This window comes from Somniosus microcephalus, chromosome 5 (assembly GCF_052327205.1).
Source record: "Somniosus microcephalus isolate GS21.2 chromosome 5, FLI_Smic_1.0, whole genome shotgun sequence".
In the NCBI taxonomy this organism is placed as follows: domain Eukaryota; kingdom Metazoa; phylum Chordata; class Chondrichthyes; order Squaliformes; family Somniosidae; genus Somniosus; species Somniosus microcephalus.
Window position 1 is genome coordinate 280934720 of NC_140991.1, and position 19296 is coordinate 280954015.

A 19296-nucleotide genomic window follows, 5' to 3' on the forward strand; every position below is an offset into this window, starting at 1 on the left:
ATGGAGCACTATGAAGTTTATCATTACAGTTTTTCTAATTTATTAATCATCACTTTTAGTGCTACTTCTGTCCCATGGGTTTATCATAAAAGCAATTCCTATAATTAGAGTTGGTTTGGCTGGGTGATGCTGAAGCAATAACTACTTATTCTTAGGTCTTTTATCTTTGTCTTTATTTAAAGATTGGAACATTGATCTTCCTGTATTGCAGGTCAGTCAAATGATTCAGCGTGACCCAGACACACGTTTAACAGCAGAAGAACATCTTAAACAACAAAGGAGCAGAGCTTTCCCAGAACTGTTTTACACTTTTCTGCAGCCATATATGGCACAGTTTGCAAAAGAGACTTTCCAGTCTGCTGATGAACGTATCCTGGTAATACGGAAAGACCTAGAAAATATTCTACAAAATGTTTGTGGAGAAGACCAGAGTGAGAAAAATGACGGAGAAACAAAAGAGCATGGTTTGGTTATTTTGGTGTCTGTTATCACTTCTTGCCTGCAGACACTCAAGTACTGTGATTCTAAACTAGCTGCTTTGGAACTAATTCTCCATTTGGCACCCAGGCTAAGTGGCGAGATCCTGCTTGATCGTATAACACCTTACCTCTTGCATTTTGCCAATGACCCCATACCCAGGGTACGAGCTGAAGCAGTCAGGACACTGACAAAAGTCCTAGCTCTTGTCAAAGAGGTACCGCGCAATGATGTCAATATTTACCCTGAGTACATTTTACCGGGTATTGCCCACTTAGCTCAGGATGAAGCAACTCTTGTCAGATTGGCATATGCAGGTAAGGACTGTAGTCTCAAAAATGTTATTGTATTCTGTAGTGGGTTCCTAGTGTGCACCAGTTGCATATGATATGTATCCAATGGACCAGCCTCATCTAATATAAGTGACAACCTTTACGTTTAAAATTTTAGAAATAAAATTTAAAAAGTACTTTTGAGTAATTAAACTGAAGTGACATGTTTTATGTCGTTATACATAAGAACATAAGACGTAGGAGCAGGAGTAGGTCATTTGGCACCTCGAGCCTGCTCGCCATTCAATAAAATCATGACTGATCTGATCTTGGCCTCAACTCTACTTCCCTGCCCGCTCCCCATAAACCTTGACTCCCTTACCTTTCAAAATTCTGTCTATCTCCACCTTAAATATATTCAATGACCCAGCCTCCACAGCTCTCTGGGGAAGAGAATTCCAAAAATTCACGACCCTCTGAGAGAAGAAATTCCTCCTCATTTCCGATTTAAATGGGCGACCCCTTATTCTGAAACTATGCCCCCTAGTTCCAGATTCCCCCACGAGGGGAAACATCCTCTCTGCATCTACCTTGTCGAGCCCCCTCAGAATCTTATATGTTTCAATAAGATCCCCTCTCATTCTTCTACACTCCAATGAGTATAGGCCCAACCTGCTCAACCTTTCTTCACAAGATAACCCCTTCATCTCCGGAATCAACCTCGTGAACCTTCTCTGAACTGCCTCCAATGTAAGTATATCCTTCCTTAAATAAGGAGACCAAAACTGTACGCAGCACTCCAGGTGTGGTCTCAGCAACGCCCTGAACAGTTTAACAGGACTTCCCTACTTTTATACTCCATTCCCTTTGCAATAAAGGCCAACATTCCATTTCCTTTCCTAATTACTTGCTGTACCTGCATGCTAACTTTTTGTGATTCAGGTACAAGGACCCTCAGATCCCTCTGTACCACAGCATTTTGTAATCTCTCCCTATTTAAATAATAATTTGCTTTTTTATTTTTCCTACCAAAGTGGATAACCTCTCATTTTCCCACACTAAACTCCATCTGCCAGATTTTTGCCCACTCACTTAGCCTATCTATATCCCTTTGGAGATTCTTTGCATCCTTCACACAATTTGCTTTCCCACCTATCTTTGTATCATATGCAAATTTGGCTACATTACATTCAGTCCCTTCATCCAAGTCATTAATATAGATTGTAAATAGTTGAGGCCCCAGCACTGATCCCTGTGGCACCCCACTAGTTACAGTTTGCCAACCTGAAAATGACCCATTTATTAATGAGTTACCTGGTCAGCCTCACTTAATGAGAGAGATTATTTCAGACTGTTGTCCATGACATCTTGTCTAGTACAGGAAACTTCGCAATATCTGGCACCGACGGGACCGGCGTGATGCCGATCTATGAAAACTTCCGGACAGACCAGTGCTAATGTTGAAGGATACGGAGGTTTTCATCTCCGTATCTGACAACAAACACTGTTGCTTAGCAACAGCTTGTAAACAGTCGGCCCGTACCTGGGAAGCGTCTCTGTAGCTTAGCAACCGCTTCAGAGAGGCTTTCCAGAGACTGACTGTTTGTTTAAAAAATGCTAGGAGAAGAAAAAAAAAAGAAAAAAAACCTAACAAAACGGCTGCTGATTTCTGCCGTTAGATCGAGGTTTCCGGCCATACAACCTCTGGATAAACCAAAGTTTCCTGTATAATGGAACGTTTAAAAACACCAAGTATATACAGATATATTGGTATTATAATAGGTTTGACGTAGAAAATGGTTTAACAAACCATTTTTTTAACACACAATTCAGAACCAGTTTACCGGGATGGGAGAGATTTCATCAAATATAATGAATGTGACTCAATGTTTAAACAACAAAAAGCAATTAACAATTTGGTATCGATCTTTTAAGCCACATGCATACAAAAGATCAGCTATGGGTATCATGTATTAGCCATAATCTTGATCTAAATATAAAAGCGAGAAATAAAAATGAGCAGAAAAACAGAGATCGTGATGGTGTCATGAGACATTGATATATACCAGAAAAGCTTGCAGTTAATTGCCCATACATTGCACATCACAGTAACCAGTCTGAGTTTACTGCGGTGTCTGTTTTTCTTAAAATAATTTTTATAACTTCCATGCTAACTTGCCAGAGGATGAGGTTTACCACTGCAAGAAAGTTATCCCTGCTAATATTTCTAAAATTGACACAAGGTGCCCTTAAGTGACACGTTAAGTACCAACGGTGAGACTGAGATTGAAATTTATCTCTCCTACTCAAGAGTATAATGGCCTTGTAGCTCTTGTGCCATCTCTTCTGGTGCTTTTTTTAATGAATAAAATACATTGCTGTTCACATCTTTAATTAGTCTTAATGCAGGGCTTTGCAAGCACTAAGGCTCAGATTTTAACCACCACCCCCCTGCTCAGCTGGAATGGTGTGTGGGAGGAGTTAAAATTTAAATTCTACCTACCAGCTCCAACCTGCTGCCTTCCCGGCTGTTTGAATTCTTACCACTTCAAATCAGGCCATTGATGAGCCTCTTGCAAAAGGCAGACGAGTAACCAGTTAAAAGTCATGTCCCGATGACATCATCGGCACTGCGACGTAGAATTAACTGAACATCAGCGGGCATCCCGTGCTGTTAGCTGCCTGGCAGCAGATCCAAGGCGGGAGGTGTTGACTGGCCACGGTAAGTATTAAAGATCTGCTCTGTTTGTAATTCCTTGTGGGCCAGGAGGAGCTGGAGTGCTCGCCTCAGGCCTCTCTCGGGTGTTCTGGGGACTCCACCTCCCCCTCCCTCTTCCACCTCATCTTGCTGGAACCCCCGATCGCCTGCAAAGCCCTCGTTCCACTGACTGCTGGGGACTGGCTGCGGCCTCCTGTTAAATTTGTACTCTTGCCTTCCGGCCAGGCAGTCATTCTGGACAGGTGTCAGGCAGGCATCCGCGAAGAGTTAACTGAGGCCCTGCCGTTAAAATCAGCAGTGCCTCCATGTCCCTGACCTTGCCGGGTTCGTCTCCTGCCATTGGGCTCCCCTGCACTCTTCCCACTCTCCCGTTAATATTAAGGCCCAAGTCTTGGCACTGAAATGAGACATCACCAAACATGGTGCAATAGTGAACTGTGGTATATGCGTTAGACCGTTGGAACTTCTTCGAGATATGTCACTGCTCCCAATGTAAATGAGGATTATTTTGTTTTTGACATTTTTAAATCGGGAAAAGAAATTCAATCAATCCAGGTTCATGTTCAACACTGTACACCATTTTCAATTTCCCTTTGGCGCAGTATTGAACCAAACTACTATTTGAGAGTTTTATATCTTTTAATATTTGTTCCAAATGGGCAAAGCATTAATTATAATAATACAGGACGCACAGCACCTGTTTTAGTGGAAAGTTACTTTCTGAACTCTTTCACTAATTCGCATTTTTGTGTTGAACAGAAAACATAGCACTTTTGGCTGAGACTGCTCTCCGATTTTTAGAAATAGTCCAATTAAATAATTTGAATTTGGAAAGTGAGCTAAATGGCGAGGAAACAGAAGAAATGTTACACCCCAATGAAAACTACGACTCAGGTAATCCTTTGAATTAAAGGTTATAAACTTTTTTGATCTCTGCAACTTAAGATGTAACTGCTGAAATGTCTGGCTTAATTCAGGATACTTGACTTTCAGAACAGATAAGCAAAATGGAAAAGGAGGGGGGTGTGGGTAGCCCTGATAATAAAAGATAGGATAAAGACAGTAGTGAGAAAAGATCTAAATTCGGAAAATTAAGATGTAGAATCACTGAGTGGAGCTAAGAAACAAGGGGCAGAAAACGCTGGGAGTAGTTGTGTAAGCCCATAACAGTAGTTGCAGTGTCGGGCACAGTGTAAATCAGGAAATTAGAGGCGCATGTAACAAGGGTAATACAGTAATTATGGACTTTAATTTTATTATGGACTTTAATTTTGATATATAGACTGGGCAAACCAAATTTGCAGTAATAGTGCAGAGGACGAGTTCATGGATTGCATTCAAGATAGTTTTCTAGATCAGTATGTCGAGCAACCAACTAGGGAACAGGCTTTTTTAGATCTAGTATTGTGCAATGAGACAGGGTTAATTAATATAATTGCAAAATGCTGCGGATGCTGGAAATCTGAAATAACAGAAAATGCTGGAAATACTCAGCAGGCCAGGCAGCATCCATGGAAAGAGAAACAGGGTTCATCAGAATTAATTAATAACCTTGTAGTAAAGGAGCCTGTGGGGAAGAGTTATCATAATATGATGGAATTGTATATTGAATTTGAGAGTGATTTAGTTAAGTACAAAACTAGGGTCTTAAATCTGAACAAAGCAAACTACGTAGGTATGAGGGACGAGCTGGCTCAGGTAGATTAGGAAACTAGATTAAATGATATGATGGTAGATAAGCAATGGCAAACATTTAAAGAATTAATTCATAATTTGCAATGAATATACATTCCCTTAAGGAATAAAAACCCCACAGGAAAAATGGTCCAACCGTGGCTAACAAGAGAAGTTAAAGATAGTATTAGATTAAAGGAAGAGGCTTACAATGATGCCAAAAAGAATAGTAAGCTTGAGGATTGGGAGAATTTTAGAATTCGTCAAAGGATGACCAAGAAATTGATAGAGAGAGAAAAAAGAGAATGAGAGTAAACTAGCAAGAGGCATAAAAACAAATTGTAAAAGCTTTTATAGGTATGTGAAAAGGAAGATATTGGCAAAAGTAAACATGGGTCCCTTACAAGTAGAGACAGGAGAAATTATAATGGGGAATAAGGAAATGGCAGAGACATTAAACAAATACTTTGGGCTGGATTTTGATTGAGGAGGCGGGACTACAACTTTCGGGGTTGCAGTCCCGCCTCCATCGAGTTGTGGCCAACCCACGCGATTTTCACTTGATTGACCTTGTTGAGCCCGCCCAGCGGGCTCAGCAGGCCAATTAAGGGCCACTCGGCAACAGGTAACGTCGCAGATTGACATTTCATCTGTCAAAAGCTTTTGACAGATGAAATATCAGCGTTTGACAGCTGTTTGAAGCCGTCAAACACTGACAATCTGTACACTAAGTTAATTCCTTCCTCTCAGGCTGATTTAGAGATCTCTCCAGAACAGAAAGCTGAATGCTGCAACTTTTGACAGCTCGCGGCCATTCTGCTTTCTGTGCCGGTGAGATGAGGGACTCCCGAGACCTGAAGGAAGGAAGGCTGTAAATGTAAGTAAAACTTCTTTAAACACTTTACACACACCAAACACACTTACCTCTGAACTCATGCACCCATCACTCACCTGAACACCGGACATCTCGAACCCTTCAGCCCGACGGCCCACTTCGTTAACTTGGCGTGGTTTGGAGCCGTTGGGAATCCCACACTTCAGGAATAAAAATAGGGATTAGGCTAAAAACTGCCTGTTAACTGCCTGTTAACAGGCAGTTAATTGGCACTAATCCCCTTCCTGCCTCGGGGAGGCGGGTCCCAGCACAGGTCGGGTATCCGCTTCCTTTGAGACTGGCATGGAGGCGGGATGGGTTCGTGCCCCCCGATTTCGAGATTTTAACCCCCCACAGGCCTCCAATCCCGCCTCCACGGCCCAATGAAAATCCTGCCCTTTGTATCTGTCTTCACGGAAGAAGATGCAAAAAAAATTCTGGAACTAGTGGGGAACCAAGGAACTAGTGAGAATGAGGAACTTTTATAAAAAAAAAAAAAAAAAAAAATAGTATTAGTAAATAAGTTGTACTGGAGAAATGAATAGTACTAAAAGCCAACAAACCCCCTGGAGCTGATGAACCACATCCTAGGGTTTTAAAAGAGGTGGCTACAGAGATAGTGGATGCATTGGTTTTGATCTTCCAGAATTCCCCAGATTCTAGAACGATCCCTGCAGATTGGAAGGTAGTAAATATAAACCTGCTATACAAGAAAGGCGGGAGAGAGAGAGAGAAATCAGGGAACTATGGACCAGTTAGCCTGACATCAGTAGTAGGGAAAACACTATAATCTATAATCTACTTGGTAACAGGGTACTTAGAAAATCATATGATAGGGCAGAGTCAACGTGGATTTATGAAAGGGAAATAGCGTTTGACAGATCTCTTGGAGTTTTTTGAGGTAACGAGCAGGATAGATAAAGGGGGGACCAGTGGAAGTATTGTATTTGGATTTTCAAAAAGCATTTGATTAGGTGCCACACAAGAGATTATTACACAAAATTAAGGCTCATGGTATTGGGGTAATATATTAGCATGGATTGGTTAACGGACATACAGAACAGAGGAATAAATGGGTCAATTTCTGGTTGGCAGGCTGTAACTAGTGAGGTGTCGCAAGAATCGGTGTTTGGGCTTTAGCTATTTACAATCTATATTAATGACTTGGATGAGGGACTGAGTATAATGTATCCAAGTTTGCTGACGAGACAAAGCTAGGTGGGAAAGTAACCTGTGAGGAGGACACAGAGGCTGCAAAGGGATATAGACAGGTTAAGTGAGTGGGCAAGAACATGGCAGATAGAATATAATGTGGAGAAATGTGAAGTTTTCCACTGTGGTAGGAAAACTAGAAAAGCAGAATATTTTTTAAATGGAGAGAGATTGAGAAATGTTGGTATTCAGAGGGACCTGGGTGTCCTTGTACACGAATCACAGAAAGTTAACATGCAGGTACAGCAAGTAATTAGGAAAGCAAATGGTATGTTCGCCTTTACTACAAAAGGATTGGAGTATAAGAGTAAAGAAGTCTTACTGCAATTATATAGGGCCTTGGTGAGACCACACCTGGAATACAGTATACAGTTTTGGTCTCCTTACCTAAGGAAGGATATACTTCCCTTGGACGGAGTGCACTGAAGGTTCACCAGACTGATTCCAGGATTGAGGGGATTGTCCTATGAGGAGAGATTGAGTAGACGAGGCCTATATTCCATAGAATTTAGAAGAATGAGAGGTGATTTCATTGAAACGTATAAAATTCTTAAGGGGCTTGACAGGGTAGATGCTGTGAGGATGTTTCCCTGGCTGGGGAGTCTAAAACTAGGGGTCACAGTCTCAGAATAAGGGGTCGGCCATTTAGGACTGAGATGGGGAGAAATTTCTTCACTCGAAAGGTTGTGAATCTTTGGAATTCTCTACCCCAGAGAGCTGTGGATGCTCAGTCATTGAGTATATTCAAGACAGAGATCGATAGATTCTTGGATACAAAGGGAGCCAAGGGATATGGGGATAGTGCGGTAAGGTGAAGTTGAGGTAGAAGATCAGCCATGATCTTACTGAATGGTGAGCAGGCTCGAAAGGCCAAATGCCTACTCCAGCTCCTATTTCTTATGTTCTTAATTCCTTGAAGCCAACAGTTGAGTACTAATACTGAACTTAATCCTATGTTTGTAGAATTGCAAGCTCTACATGAGATGGTTCAGCAAAAGGTGGTGACGCTGTTGAGTGACCCAGAAAATATAGTGAAGCAGACTTTAATGGAGAATGGTATAACTCGGCTTTGTGTGTTCTTTGGACGTCAAAAGGCTAATGATGTCCTCTTGTCACACATGATCACCTTCTTGAATGATAAAAATGATTGGCATCTTCGAGGTGCTTTCTTTGATAGTATTGTTGGTAAGTACAGTACCTCTTTGTGGCAGTATGAGGCCACTATTGTACTATAGGTAATTATGTCCAATTAGAGTAATGGCTATCAGGGCGTGTTGGTTTTAAAAAAAATGATTTTGAAACTATTTTGTATTGGCCTGTATAAAAGTAAAATACTACTTTGCCATGTTCATTTTCATCCAAATGTGCTTGTTTAAACTTTTTTTAAACAAATGAACACATTGATGTCAATTTAGTATTCAGGCAAAATTCAAGTGTTCTTTAAAGTCGGAAAGTAGAAAACAACATTAATTTATTACTGGCCTTTTTGAAAAAAAATCACATGAAACTTTTTTTGCATAATGTTTAGATTAAATAATAGGAGTTAATTATGTGGTATTGTTATGATGATCTGATGTACAGAATTGTCTTTCTTCTGGAAAACGTACTTGAAATTTTTCTGAGATACTTATGCTAAAATGTAGCCTATTCCGTGTATAGACATAATAATAGCTGCCTGAAGCATTTGAGTGTTGAAAATCCCTGATCCAACTGCATTTTACTGTTCTGATCCTCCTGTTTATGCCAGACAAGTAACTAGTCCTAGTTAACATGGACCTCATACCTTACTCTTCCACTTCCATCAGTTCTGCACATTGGTTCAGTCATAGTTGCCCTTTCCCATCTTGTGAAATTCTGCCCATCATATCTGGTGCTTTGATCAGTCTGAGGCATTCCAAGCCTACCTTAACTTTCATAGGGGGGAATTTTAACCTAAAAATACAGGTGGGTTGAGCTTGTGTGGGAAGTTCAAGTGTTAAACATTTGAATCCCAACCTCAACCTGCCTCCAACCCGTCTACTTCTGTTTTTAACGGAGGCAGGGTGGGCAACCATCCTGCTCCCAGGAGGTAGGTTGTCTATTTCCCTCCCCCACCATCCCCAGGCCAGGCCTCTTGATTTCTCTTTCCCCCCCCCCGGACCAGGCCTCCGATTTCTCCCACCCCCCCACCAGGCCTCTGATATTATTCCAACCGCCCCCCGTGCTGATTCAGGCCCCTGAACCTCTTCCGGCTGCGCCCAGACCCCCACATGATCCCTTCCTTCCTCCTCTCTGCGGCCTAGTGCCGCAGGCCTACTCGCCCAGAGCCAGCCAGCCTCTCAATCTGGCTGACTGCAGGTGGGAAACAGGTTTCCCATGCAAATCGGGCCCTGCTGTTAAATTTGGCAGGGTTTGCAGGAAACCTGTTCTCCCAGGTTTCCCAACTGCTTCAGAGCCACCCCCACTCCCAACCCACCTTCCCCATTAAAATTCATCCCATAATGTCTGTAAATGACACTATTAGAACTCATAAGGGCAAGTTTATTGAAAAAAACACATCAGCTAAATGCTCCCATTGGTCCTTTGCTAACGATGTCTTGCAACATTTGTGAATTCTACTTTCCATGCCTCTTTCGTCCTAATGCTAGAGCTGAGCGAAAATTGACCTTTTTTGGCTTCCTATTCTCCTCAAACTTTAACCTTGATATAGAACTACTCTCCATTGTTCTCTTTCTGGTTTTATCTTTATATCTAGCGTCACGTTTTATCCATTGTCAGATCCTTCTGGACTCTGAAGACTGTTGTTCCTGATGACACCCGTATGATGCGTACCTCTGAACTTCCTTCTCTTTCTTTCAGCTCACTTCCACTCTGCTTTTCCTGTTTGAAATTTTGCTTGTACATAAGAACATAAGAAACAGGAGCAGGAATAAGCCAATTGGCCCCTCGAGCCTGCTCCACCATTCAATAATATCATGGCTGATCTGATCCTAACCTCAAATCTTCTATCACTCTCCATCCACCCGAACCCATGTGATCTCCCGGGAGAGGCGAAAAACCAGATAAAAAACCCAATGGCCAATTTGGGAGAAAAAATCTGGGAAATTCCTCTCCGACCCATCTAGGTGATCGAAACTCGTCCAGGGGATCACTCTGTCCCTATATTTTCTACAGTACTTACCTTCTGTAAAGACGATCTCCACCCCTGCCAGGAACAGGAATAAAACCATCTCCTGAAATCTAACACAGAATTAGAACACAAGAAGTAGGAGCAGAACCAGGCTACACAGCCCCTGGGCCCGCCCCACTACCCACAGGGCCATGACCATTCCGAACCTAGACTCATGTCCAATTTCCTGCCCGCTCCCCGTAACCCTTAATTCCCTTTACTTCTAGGAAACTATCTATTTCTGTTTTAAATTTATTTAATGATGTAGCTTCCACAGCTTTCTGGGGCAGCAAATTCCACAAACCTACCACCCTCTGAGTGAAGAAGCTTCTCCTCATCTCAGTTTTGAAAGAGCAGCCCCTTATTCTAAGATTATGCCCCCTAGTTCTAGTTTCACCCATCATTGGGAACATCCTCACCGCATCCACCCGATCAAGCCCCTTCACAATCTTATATGTTTCAATAAGATCGCCTCTCATTCTTCTGAACTCCAATGAGTAGAGTCCCAATCTACTCAACCTCTCCTCATATGACCACCCCCTCATCCCCGGGATTAACCGAGTGAACCTTCTTTGTACTGACTCGAGAGCAAGTATGTCTTTTCTTAAGTATGGACACCAAAACTGTATGCAGTATTCCAGGTGCGGTCTCACCAATACCTTGTACAACTGCAGCGATACCTCCCTGTTTTTATATTCTATCCCCCTAGCAATAAAAGCCAACATTCCATTGGCCTTCTTGATCACTTGCTGCACCTGCATACTAACTTTTTGAGTTTCGTGCACCAGGACCCCCAGATCCCTTTGTACTACAGTACTTTCCAGTTTCTTGCCATTAAGATAATAACTTGCTCTATGATTTTTTCCTGCCAAAGTGCATAACCTCACACTTTCCAGTATTGTATTCCATCTGCCAAATCTCTGCCCACTTACTTAGCCTGTCTATGTCCCTTTGCAGGTTTTTTATGTCCTCCTCACTCACTACTTTCCCTCCCATCTTAGTATCATCTGCAAACTTTGATATGTTACACTCGGTCCCCTCCTCCAAATCATTAATATAGATTGTAAAGAGTTGGGGACCCAGCACTGACCCCTGCGGAACACCACTAGCTACTGATTGCCAGTCTGAGAACGAACCATTTATCCCAACTCTCTGCTTTCTGTTAGAGAGCCAATCCTCCACCCACGCCAGAATATTACCCCCAATCCCGTGATTTTTTATCTTGAGCAATAATCTTTTGTGTGGCACCTTGTCAAATGCCTTTTGGAAGTCTAAATACACTACGTCCACTGGTTCCCCTTTATCCACCCTGTATGTTACTTCCTCAAAGAACTCAAGCAAATTTGTCAAACATGACTTCCCCTTCATGAAACCATGCTGAGTTTGTCCTATTTAAATTATGCTTATCCAAATGTCCCGTTACTGTCTCCTTAATAATGGACTCTAACATTTTACCAACCACAGATGTTAGGCTAACAGGTCTATAGTTTCCAGCCTTCTGCCTGCTACCCTTTTTAAATAAGGGTGTTACATTAGCAGTTTTCCAATCTGCCGGGACCTTTGCCGAGTCCAGGGAGTTTTGGAAAATTATTACCAATGCATCCACAATCCCTAACGCCACTTCCCTCAAGACCCTAGGATGTAAGCCATCAGGTCCAGGGGATTTATCTGCCTTGAGTCCCATTATTTTACCAAGTACCACTTCCTTAGTGATTTTAATCGTATTTAGCTCCTCCCCCCTAGAGCCCCCTGTTTGTCCAGTGTTGGGATATTCTTAGTGTCCTCTACCGTAAAGACTGATATAAATTATTTGTTCAGTGTTTTTGCCATCTCCATGTTTCCCACCATTAATTTCCTGGTCTCACCCTCTAAGGGACCAACATTTACTTTAGCCACCCTTTTTCTTTTTATATAACTATAGAAACTTTTGCTATCTGTTTTTATATTTTTTGCTAATTTACTTTCATAATCTATCTTCCCTTTCTTAATCAATCTTTTAGTTATTTTTTGCTGTCTTTTAAAGCATTCCCAATCTTCTATCCTCCCACTAGATTTGTCCTATATCTAAATTATGATTCTGTTTGCAATATTCTGTATACGTTTCAAGACTCTTACATGATGGATGTTGGTATTTCAAATTTAGTTCAATCAATTTTGAAAAAAAATACACTTAATCAAGTTACTAGTTATTTGTATTCTGTAACAATTTATTGGTGCCCAAAGCCAGTAATTTCATGAAAATGTAATTTCCCACGAGTATCTATTTATAATAATAATAATTCAACTTTATTGTAATTGCACAAGTACATGAACAACGAAATGTGATCTTGCAAGCTCCCATGACTGGGAGAAGCAAAGCCGCTGCGTGCCGCCATTCCATTTCCACCATTCCTCCTGTCCGACAATCTTCAGCCCAACGCCCGGGCCTGCTCACCAGCCACTCCTCCTTCCATGACCTTCTCGCCAACCGCCCCTCCTCAGGGCTCCTTCTGTGACCTTCTGCACCTGGTCTTCCCTGATGGTCACCCCTCCAGGTACTAACCAGGCCTGGCTCTGCTTAGCTTCCAAGCCTTGCCAGTGACCCTGTCCCTAGTCCCAGGAACAAGTTATAGATGCTCCCCACAAAGAAAATTAGGAATTCTACTATTGTAATGACATTAAAAGAAAGGCAGTGAATAGGCTTAGGTTTGCTTTTAATTCGTTTGTATCTACAACATAGAATTTGTTTCAGGAACGGTAATATAAATTGTAGGGGTATTTTAATGTATTTTATTTGTTAATTCTAAAGTAACTAAGATGCTTTGCTGGAATTGGCCACAAGGTGGTGCAATAGGACCTATATTTCAAGAACTTGGATAAAACTTTAAACTGAAGTGAATTCTGAAATGTACTGGAAATCTTAACTTTCATGGTTTTGCCAGAGCTGGAACAAATAATTTCAGCTGCCAACTGGTCAGTTTTCTTTTGAGGCAGGTTTATTTTCATATAATATTCTCTAATTTTTAAAAAGTGCAAAAGAAGTTGAAATGCAGTCCATTCAAACTGAAATCTAGGCAAGTAATAATAACATTGCTGCATGTAATTTGAGGAAAGACTTAATTATTTAAAGTATTCACAACAGATTTCAGTTGAAATTATTTAGCTAACAAATAAACACAATCCGTATAGGTAAGAACATTTAGTTTTTAATTTTTGGTATCTATTGACCTAACACAGTGCAAGAAGCTGTGCAAAATACCTTGGGCTTTGAAGGTCTGAGACTATTGCTTTTATTTCATCCGTTTTATGCCACACAGTGGCTCTGTGGTATTATTTTACTGTACAGGCATTTCAACAGCCTGCATCACATGTGGTGCCAGCACTTGTGTATGCACAGTACTTCTCTCCAAGTCATTAGTGCACAGTGAGTGTACCAAAAGTAATGATGTAAACTGAGTAAATGATTCTTTTAGTTTCTTTGGTAAAATTCATCCATTTGATGTAAAGTCTGGAATTAAACATTGTTATTTCTCTAAGCTAAACTGTGAAAGATTTAAATTCTTTTCCCATCTCAAAGTGTCCTTCTCACAACCTCAGTGTATCAAATTGCACAGTTTTAAATATAATTTCAAAATATCATTCAAGTGTATCTTTGTAATGTGGTAGTATCTACAGGGGTTATCCAGCACACCCTCAAACACATGGTATATACTTCTTTAATCCTTTGAGTGGTGCTGTAGGGCATTAGCCTCCCAGTAAACGAAACACTAAGGCAAATCAACTTGGATTGGAATTTAGATTCATACAATCTTATTAGGCAAGTTGAGACCAGTTCTGTGTAGCAGCAGAATTTTCTGTTTATAGAATGCCCATGTCTGCAGCCCTGCAGAAACCTATGTTTCTCAATCCCAGCTTCAATTATGCAGATTGTAGAAGTGCCTGATTCTGTATTTTCTGTGCTTTTGATTGAAGGAGAAAACTTGATATGAGCCAACAATAAAGAGATCCTAACCGCCTCTTTGTTGTTTGAGACCTGTTCATGGGAAAATTGCACCTCATTATGAGTTTTACCTTTTTGAATTTTTTAGACTTGGTTTAGAAGACAAAAGATACTCTTAACTTGCAAGTTGTGTTTTATTTTCAGGTGTGGCAGCTTATGTTGGCTGGCAGAGCTCATCAATTCTTAAACCTCTTCTTCAGCAAGGACTCAGTGATGCCGAGGAGTTTGTGATCTATAAAGCCCTGAATGCCCTGACTTGCATGTGTCAGTTGGGACTTCTGCAAAAACCTCACATCTATGAGTTTGCCAGTGATATCGGTAAGATTTATTTTTGCTGGAAAAACAAATTTTCCCTTTTCTCTCCGTTTGTTTCACACTGGAACACAATTAAATGAGCATGATCACCCTCTGCAACCTGAACCAAGTGACTACATGTTCGGAGTCTCGTCGTTGAGTGTGAGCAGGCTGTTCAGTCATGAGAGGCAGCATAGCTGAAAACACTCCTGTCTTTACCCAGACAATTTCTGATTGTGGTTGGTGGAGAGGGGAGAGGGGGTTCCTCTGGATACCAATCAGAAGCAAGAATGTTTGCTAATTTTTCTCTCCTTGGACCGGGGCCATGAGGTAATTTCTGGCACTCTGCCATTGCGGATGAGATCAGATAACTCAACACAGATGGGAAATTGAATTTAGGATCTTTTGGTCTGTATATCTTTACTAATCAAGTGATTGGGGAGTGGGAAACCTGTTGTGTCTTTGTATAATAAGACACAGACTGCAGGAGAACGGTACAACAGGTGTTTACTCAACGTGGCTCACACTGGAACTGATCTGCACAGATTACTACTCAGTGCTATATACAGGTGTGGTCACTGCTGGTACTGCAGTATACATGAGCTGTAAAAGATAGTTCCCCCCTTAAAGGTATATACATTACAATTCCTCCCCTTTTAGATTAACAGTACCATAACACTCATTTAACAATTAAATATCAACTAATTACAATTAACACTCTTAACATGCAACATTAGCTGAAAATAGTCTATTTATATATTCAGTCTTTGGGGAGGCTTCCTGATCCTTTCTGGATAGCGCCTTTCCCGAGTGTCTTGCTCTTGATGCGGAGGCGATTCTGGCCCCCTGTCGTCGGTTGGTTCATCAGCTTCCGATGCTACTGTTTCTGGGGTAGATGCGACCTGTACGTCGGGTTCATCACCAGGTACGTATGGGCGAGGCATGGGGTTGACTTGTTCCTGTGACTCTAGGATCTGGTCAGCATGGCGTCTCACGATGCTCTCCCCAACGTCCACTGTGTACATTAGTGGGCCCTGCCGTGTGCATATCGTTCCTGGCTGCCATTTTTCTGTTCGGTAGTCGCGGGCCAAGACTAGTTGCCCTACATTGAAGCTCCTTGTTGGCTTCTCATGGATGTGCTGGAATTGCTTACTCTCAACATCTCTTCGTACGTTTGGTCTGAGCAAATCCAGGCAAGATCTTAACCTTCGGTTAAAGAACATCATGGCTGGGGCCTGGTTGGTGACTGCGTGTGTTGCATTCCGGTAGGCGAACAGGAAATTGTCCACCTTGTGCTGCAGCGGAATGTTGTCATTGTACATAGCCTTTATTGCCTTCTTAAAGGTTTGTACGAACCTCTCAGCCAATCCATTTGTGGCTGGATGATACGGGGCGGATGTGTAATGCCTTACCCCATTCTTTTTCAAGAACCTCCGGAACTCTTCGGACACAAACTGTGGTCCGTTGTCGGAGCAAATCTGTTCTGGCAAGCCATTCCTGGCAAAAATGGTCCGTAGGACTGCAATAGTTTTCTCCGTGGTGGTGGAGGACATTTTGATGACCTCGGGCCATTTCGAGTGCGCATCCACGGCTATTAAAAACATTGAGTCCATGAATGGACCAGCAAAATCATTATGCACCCGTTGCCATGGAGATGAGGGCCACTCCCATGGGTGTAGAGGGGCCTGTGGTGGTGCATTTTGGACTTTCTGGCATCCTGAGCAGCTCTTGGTCAGGTCCTCGATTTGTTTATCGATTCCCGGCCACCACACATAAGCCCTGGCTAGGCTTTTCATTTTCACCCCTCCCAGATGACCCTCATGAAGCTCATTGAGCACTCTATCCCTTAACTTGGGTGGAATTACCACTCAGGATCCACACATCAAGGTCCCCCGGCACACTGACAGCTGTTCTCTCCTTGTCGAGAATGCTGGCAACAGTGAGTCGCCATGTGCTGGCCATCCCTTCACCGTCAAATCATATACCCGAGACAGTGTCGGGTCATTCCGGGTTTCCTTTTCGATACAAGCGTTAGTTACCGGTAGGTATTCAACTATAGTCGAATGGAATATTTCGACAGGATCCACTGCTGGTGCTTCCTCCGCAGTAGGCGGTGGCAGGTGTGATAGCCCATCAGCATTTCCATGCTGTTTCGTGCCCTTGTATTCAATCTCATAGTGGTGCGCCCCTAGAAAAAGTGACCATCTTTGTAGTCGTTGCACAGTCATCACCGGAACGCCCTTCTTCGGATTAAAAATGGAGACAAGAGGCTGGTGATCAGTCAGCAAGGTGAATTTCTGCCTGTGCAGATAGTGGTTGAACTTTTTCACTCCCCACACTAGGCCGAGGGCCTCCCTGTCAATCTGGGCGTAGTTACGCTCGGCTGAGGTTAGTGATTGTGACGCAAAGGCTATTGGCCTCTCTGAGCCGTCCGAGAATTTGTGCGACAGCACCGCTCCAATGCCGTAGGGTGACGCATCACATGCCAACCGAATTGGTAATGCTGGGTTGTAATGGGCCAATACCTCTTTCGATGTGATCAGTGTTTTGCTCTTCTGGAAAGCTCGTCTACATTCGTCACTCCAGTTTGTAGTAGGGTGTTCAGTGGGTGTAGTATTGTAGACAAATTTGGCAAGAACTTATGGTCGTAGTTTACCAGCCTGAGGAGCGACCTCAGTTGTGACACATTTTCTGGTGCTGGAGCCTTGACTACTGCCTCAATCTTCTCTGGGGACTTATGTAACCCCTCTTTATCGATAACGTGGCCACAATATGAGATCTGTTTTCTAAAAAACTCGCATTTGGGGCGGTTAGCTCGGAGCCCATATTCCTGCAATCTAGCGAGCACCTGCTCCAGGTTGGCAAGGTGATTACTGTCATTTTCGCCCGTGACCAGGATGTCGTCCAAATAACACTGGGTCCCTGGGATCCCTTGCAGGACTTGTTCCATTGCCCTCTGCCAAATAGCCGGAGCTGATGCTATCCCGAATACCAGCCGGTTGTATTGGTAGAGACCTTTTATGAGTGTTGATTGTGAGGTATTTTTTTGATGCTTCTTCTACCTCCATTTGCAGATACGCCTGGGCCAGATCAATCTTAGTGAAGCGTTTCCCTCCAGATAGCGAGGCGAAAATATCTTCAATCCACAGAAGTGGATATTGTACGGTGTGAAGGACCGGGTTCACTGTTACCTTAAAGTCCCCACGGATGCGAACCTTCCTTGGTTCCCCAGGCGTGCTGCTCAACGACTTTTTCATCACAGGGACGATGGGTGTAGCCCACTTGCTCCAGTCTACCTTGGACAGTACACCTGAACGTTCCAGACTCTCCAGCTCTGCTTCGACGGCTGGGCGGATCGCATAAGGTACCGGTCTGGCCTTAAAAAATTTTGGGCTTGCGTTTTCTTCAATTTTAATCATCGCTGTCATGCCTTTTAGTGTTCTGAGTCCTTGCTGGAACACTTCTTTCGTGTCAGTTAGGATCTTTGTCCTCCTTTTTGTCATCCTTTTTGTCAGCCACAGTCAGTGCCTGTATGGAATGCCTACCCAGTTGTATTTTCCGGATCCATTCACGTCCCAGTAATGGTGGTCCTCCATCTTGCAATACATACAGGTCTAGTTTTGGTGTTTCCTTACCGTTATATATAACGGTCACCCTTATTTTTCCTTTTGGGGTAGACTTTTTGCCCTGTGTACGTCTTCAAAATAATTTTTGTGTCTCTCAAGGGTATGTGTGAGAATAGCCGCTCGTAGTCCCGTCGGTTTATGACTGTTAGGGCTGATCCTGTGTCCAATTCCATCTTTACCTGGACTCCTGCTATCTTGAGAGTGACCCAAATGGTTCTGTGATCCTCCGTTGTGATCACATTATGTAGTTTCAGACAACTCGGTTCCCTGCTTTGAGTCGTTATCACTCTTTTGTTCGTCTGAACTATTCTCCGTCATCTTATGTACCTTCTTGTACTTTTCTTTGGTAGGTTTCTTATTGCTGGTTTCTTATTGCTGGTTTTCTTTCCTGACCTGCAGACTCGTGCTATGTGTCCTACTCTTCCACACTGTCTGCACACTTTGTCTTTGAACCAGCAATCATTCTGGTCGTGTGTTGTTCTGCCGCAGCGATAGCACTTCTCTGTTCTATATGACATTTCATTTGTGCCATATTCTTGCGGTCTCTGTTGTATCTCTGCAGCGCCCCGTGCTGCTGCTTCATATGATACCACAATGCTGAAAGCCTTTTCCAGCGTAAGGTCCTTTTCAGATAAAAGCCGTTTCTGGGTTCCTTCACTTTGAAGCCCACACGCAAACTTGTCCCTTAAGGTATCTGCCAGTCCCGCTCCAAACTGGCAGTGTTTCGATAGTTTGTGCAGTTCTGTTAAATAATCAGCATTGCTTTCATCCTTATGCTGGTTCCGTTTGTGAAACTTGAATCTTTCTGCTATCGGCAGCGGTGTGGGGTTTAAATGTTCCTGTAGTATCGTTACTATGTCTTCAAAACTCTTTTCCATTGGCTTCGTTGGGGTTACTAGATTTCGTAATAAACCATACGTCTTTGCACCCATTAAATTTAACAATACCGACGCTTTCTTGTCATCTGACACCTCATTTGCCTTGCAGTATACCTCTATTCGTTCGACATATGTAGTCCAAT

General features: G+C 42.6%; 1 protein-coding gene across 4 annotated transcripts in view; it reads left to right on the forward strand.

Annotated features, from left to right (window-relative positions):
- Window positions 1-19296, forward strand: part of pik3r4 (phosphoinositide-3-kinase, regulatory subunit 4) — a 122035-nt gene that overhangs the window by 11034 nt on the left and 91705 nt on the right. For 3 of the 4 annotated variants that reach the window (XM_085989023.1, XM_085989020.1, XM_085989022.1), the window contains exons 3-6: window positions 212-794; window positions 4228-4362; window positions 8192-8413; window positions 14500-14673. In XM_085989023.1, coding sequence (XP_085845149.1) covers window positions 212-794; window positions 4228-4362; window positions 8192-8413; window positions 14500-14673 — 1114 coding nt within the window. The remainder of the gene's footprint in view (window positions 1-211; window positions 795-4227; window positions 4363-8191; window positions 8414-14499; window positions 14674-19296) is intronic. The other variant, XM_085989024.1, reaches the window with a different exon arrangement.